Source organism: Betta splendens, chromosome 9 (genome assembly GCF_900634795.4).
Source record: "Betta splendens chromosome 9, fBetSpl5.4, whole genome shotgun sequence".
Taxonomy (NCBI): domain Eukaryota; kingdom Metazoa; phylum Chordata; class Actinopteri; order Anabantiformes; family Osphronemidae; genus Betta; species Betta splendens.
In genome coordinates, this window is record NC_040889.2 from 9,355,712 (window position 1) to 9,360,392 (window position 4,681).

Consider the following 4,681-nt stretch of genomic DNA (forward strand, 5'->3'; position numbering starts at 1 on the left):
TGTGGTGTAGGAGCAGCAGCTCACGAACAGGAGCCACGAGTGAAAGCAGTGGGAAGACTACTATTGATTGATTTGCAGGCGCACAAAGCTGATAACGTGACAAAGACGTGAGAGGCTATTCCGTTGAGTAAGCTTAATTTGTATCTGCGAGCAGTCAGAGCTCACGAACGCTCAGCAGTGGCCTTAATGTGAACACATCTTACGGAGCAGGGTTTATTTTGCAGTCAAGCTTCAGATTTAACGGCAGTGGATCCATGACCACCAGATGTTCGCTCTACGTTGATTCCAACATGACACACGGAGACAGGTGGTCTGCTGTGGTTCTTTAAGCGCATTCTTATTTATAACCGCACACCCACATTGCACATTCGAGAGGTGTTCACGCGCTTTACAGCTGCGAGCTTTGTGCTGCGATAGGACGCCTATGCGAAGCACTGGGAAATCAGCCTGAACGGAGGTTTTGACATCCAACCGCACAACACGTCCTCATTGCAAAGTGCATTTCCCTCCAGCAATATCCTCTCCTTCAGTTAAATCTTGTGTGATTTCATAGGAATGTTACATTTTTGTGTGATAGGTTTTACAAAAATTTAAAGTAGGGAACGTGTTACAGTTTTTCTGGATTGCTAAGCCACCTTTAAAACTAAAATTTTAAGACCATATGTCCCGTGATGTGGAGAGTCTCTGGCCTGACCCAGAACAAAGACAGCACACAACAGTTGAGGTGTGTAGTACAGAGAAATAAAAATGTACCAGCGCATACATTGTGTTCTGGGTTCAAGCAACAAGGTTTATAGAGGGGGAGACTCTGACTCACTGGCTTTAGAACAATTGCTTTAAATTTTGAGCACCAGCTTCTAAGACCATGTTGTAGTGTTTGCATTTTTAAAGGGCTTGTGTGTATTGTTTGAGGGCAAAAGTTTGGTTTTGGAGCCAATGGAGCCATTTTACTCCACTGGATTTGTGTTTACTGTAAGATGTAGCGCCACGAAACATGTTTAAGCAATCGAGAAAAATGAATTAATTCACACTTTATTAAATCATCTTTAGTGAAAAAATAATAATAGTACCTAGCGACTCATCAAATTCTCTAAATTAGAATTAAAAACCTTGTAATACAATAGTTAGCAAGTCTAGTTCACATGTAGAGCAGAACCAGTCATTCACTCTTGTGGTACAGGTGTTATGATAACAGGGATATTTCCTCTGGAGGGTTTAAGATGAAAGCTTGGATAAAGTCCCTCAGTAAACATACGAAAGGAACACATATTAAAGGAAAATATGTGCGACTTAGAATCCACATCATAAAATGAAACCCGCTCCTTGTCAATTTCCACAAAGATGCCCACTTTCCCAAGGTTGCCCCCCTTTGAGACTTTAGCAACTGGTGTTGTACTTGCGACACACATCCCATTCCTTGTCCCGATCATCCAAAAGCCGTTTTTTGCTAGAACCTTGGTGTTATTTTTTCTGCCACTGGATTCTATGGCCACACCAACACGCCACTCATCCCTTCCTGTCACTTTCACCTCGTAATAAAACTTCCCTGACGTAAATCCCTCCTTTGTCAAAACCGAGCAATATTTGTCAACAGGATTATTTACAACATCTAAACATGTCACTTGTTTTCCATCCTCACTAATGACAAGTGTGCCCTGTGTTGTATCTGGGTCAAAGGTCAAGTCCACAGCATGCTCCCTCATTCTTCTCCAGCTCAGCTCAGGAACCTTTTCCATTATGTAGTCCACGCGCTCATGAAGTGCAGTCACAGCCTCCCTCACTGGACTTAAGCACAGGTCACTGTCAACAACAGCGTCGGTCCAGTCTTTCTCTGACAAACAGGACAGGGCCTGGAGGTTCTGGAGAAAATGATGATGATCATCAGACAGCTGCTCTAGGTGGCTGCTCCTGCTTTCAAGCTCAGCCACCTCCGTCCTCAGTTCTTGGAGAAACCCTTCACCCTTCTCCTTTGATGCGCTGTATCGTCCCTCAATGACCTCCACAAGCTCGTTCTGTCTCCTCTCAACAAACCGCATGAAGTTGGTGAACACCTGCATGGTGGCTTCCTTCTCTTTCTCCGCTTCGTTCTTGCCGGCATCGAGTGCCTTTTCGATCTCGGCAATCTTATCTGACCGAGACTGTATGATCTTCTGAATATTTACCATTGCATTGCTTTTTTCTTCCACCGCTGATTCATACTGTTCTTCTATTGTCACCACATTGTGAAGCTTGTGGTCGTCTTTTAAGCACAACACACAAATACAGGATTGGTCCGTCCTGCAGTACAGCTCAGTTAACTTGTGGTGCATGCGGCACATCTTCTGATCAAGATCCTTCACAGGGTTGATTAGTCTGTGGCCATGGAGGCCAGCGATTCTCTCATGAGGCTCAAGGTGTGTTTTACAAAAAGACGTCAGACACATCAAGCAAGATTTAACAGCCTTGTCTTTCACCTGAGAACACACATCACAGGGAACATCCGCTGAGGCAGGAACATCTGTTCTTGAAGCTGATGCTTTGGCCTGATTGGACCTCTTAAACTCAGCAGCTAACTCAGACAGGACTGTGTTCACCTGGAGGTCAGGTTTCGTGGGAAAGCTCCTCTTGCACAAAGGACACCGCCAGACGACAGTGCTGTCCCAGTACGTGCGGATGCAGCGGCGGCAGAAGTTGTGACCACATGGCGTTGACACAGGTTTGGTGAACACATCCAGACACACCGAACAAAGGAACGTGTCCTCCGACAGCAGGCTGCAGGACATCGCCATTACTGGACAGCAACGAAGAATAGATACAGTTAAAACGACATACACGATCAACTCAACAACTTTCAGGTATAGATAGATACATGATATGCAACAACAATCCAAAAAAGAAATGTAAAAAAACAAAAAACCGAGGTTTACCTGAAAGGCTGAGACAACTTCAACGGCAAACGCGCAAGGTTTAAAGATAACGTAGCTTAAGTAGCGTCTTTAAGTTAGTTTCGTCCCAGGCCACGCCCCCTACGCTGCCCGCTTCCTGTTCAGATTTAACTCTTTCAGTTCCGCATGGCTACATTTTTTTTACAAATTTCTTACTCAGAAATATAAAAGCTATGTAAGCCCTGAAAACGAAGCCTCATCATTGTGTGTTACTATCACCAGAAACATTTTTGTTTTCCATTCTGCCCAATTTTTTTTCAGAATAGGAGCAGAGCAATGGGGTGTCAAACTCGGGCCACTCCTTTTCTGGTTTTCCAGCTCTCCCTGTCCCAGCTTCTACTAACTATCAGGTGTGTTCAGTCAATCAACAGCTGGATAAGTCAATTGACATTTGTTCAAGGTAATCAGCAGAGAGAGTTGGGAAACCAACATGGATACAGACATCTAGGAGGACAAGTGACTTAAACTTGACTTATAGGGTGTCAGTCAATTTTTTATTAAATATAATTTAATCAGTAAATCACAGAATCAGTCTGTGCTTCAAATATTTCCTCTGTCCTTAATTTAGCTACACCTTTTCCCTTATTTTATGTTCATACATTAAACCCATTGCTCATATCGTCTAACCACAGTTTCCCCAGTGGAAGAAAGCGCAAACCACAGTAATGAGACTGGTATTGTTTGAAACTTTGTTTATTTCGTCTCTATTATTATTCACAGACCTCTTTTCTCAGTGCTACACATACACACATACAAGCCAATGCACACCTTGTTTGCTTTTCCCTTAACCAGTTTGTGTTTGTCATGCATGCTCAGTCAAGCGCTGCTCTTAGCCTCCCTGTGGGAATGGCCTTTTGAAGGATTTAGTGGGATACAAAACACAGGAGGAGTTGAGACTGGACATAGGCGCACTCAATGAGCCTATTTCTGGAAAAAATGAATTTTTATTTGTTTCAAGCTAAATGGTAAATAGACGTGCTGAATAGTCCTGTCCACATCCATGTCCTATCCTATTCAAGACAGTGTTGTGCTTGGATCACATTTACCGGGGAAGGCCTGAAGTGATGGATGACATCCTCATTGTAATTCTGTTTTAGTAGACGGATTGTCATCAGTGCAGGTGACCACTGCAAGATCCCCTCCCCGCAGCCATCATCTGCTCCCAATAGCTCTTAACTTATTCAATTACTGACGACAGGAGAGTGAAGATGTCCACATGCTACAAACAGAATCATGTTTTATTTAACATTATATTTCATCGCTTTATTTTCCTTTGTGAACTTTTATTTTTGGTTTTATTCCTCTGTGTGTGGTTGCTTGTTATGGTAATTAAATGGTGCCCGTGGAACACAAAGGTAGACAAGTCTAGACAAATCAATTTAGATCAGCTCAGTGCTGAAATACCAATTTACCATCTCTGCCGCTGGGGTTGCACAGGCATCTGTTCAGTATTTCCTAGTCTGCTTTACTTAATGACGAACACAAAACAAATTGTTAGTCTTACTGGCTTGACTGGAATTCACAAGGAGACGAATTCAGCTTAACAATAAAAGCTGCTAGTGTACCTGATTGAGATTGTCTGTCCCTGTCTTTTATCTGTTTGGTCAGAAAGACCTCAGCGTGACATTCTGAACAGGGTACTTAGTTCCACTGTAACCAAGGCGGTGCTGTGGTATTCAGCCTGTGAGGTGGGGGAGCAGCTTCATTTCCTTCTTCCTATTGTGAATCATTCACAAGTTCACAATAGTGCTGCCTTC

At 43.3% G+C, this 4,681-nt stretch overlaps 1 protein-coding gene across 1 annotated transcript; it reads right to left on the reverse strand.

Moving 5' to 3' along the window:
* Positions 1-1,016: 1,016 nt before the first annotated feature.
* Positions 1,017-3,062, reverse strand: LOC114861739 (E3 ubiquitin-protein ligase TRIM39-like). Its single transcript, XM_029161289.2, has 2 exons — positions 2,907-3,062; positions 1,017-2,770 (listed from the first exon to the last, which is right to left on the reverse strand). The coding sequence occupies exon 2, from the start codon at positions 2,766-2,768 to the stop codon at positions 1,164-1,166; it is 1,605 nt and encodes a 534-aa protein (XP_029017122.1). The 5' UTR covers positions 2,769-2,770; positions 2,907-3,062; the 3' UTR covers positions 1,017-1,163.
* Between the last annotated feature and the right edge of the window lie 1,619 nt (positions 3,063-4,681).

Excerpts from the sequence above, each read along its gene's own strand:
- LOC114861739 (XM_029161289.2), bottom strand. The coding sequence starts at position 2,768 with ATGGCGATGTCCTGCAGCCTGCTGTCGGAGGACACGTTCCTTTGTTCG.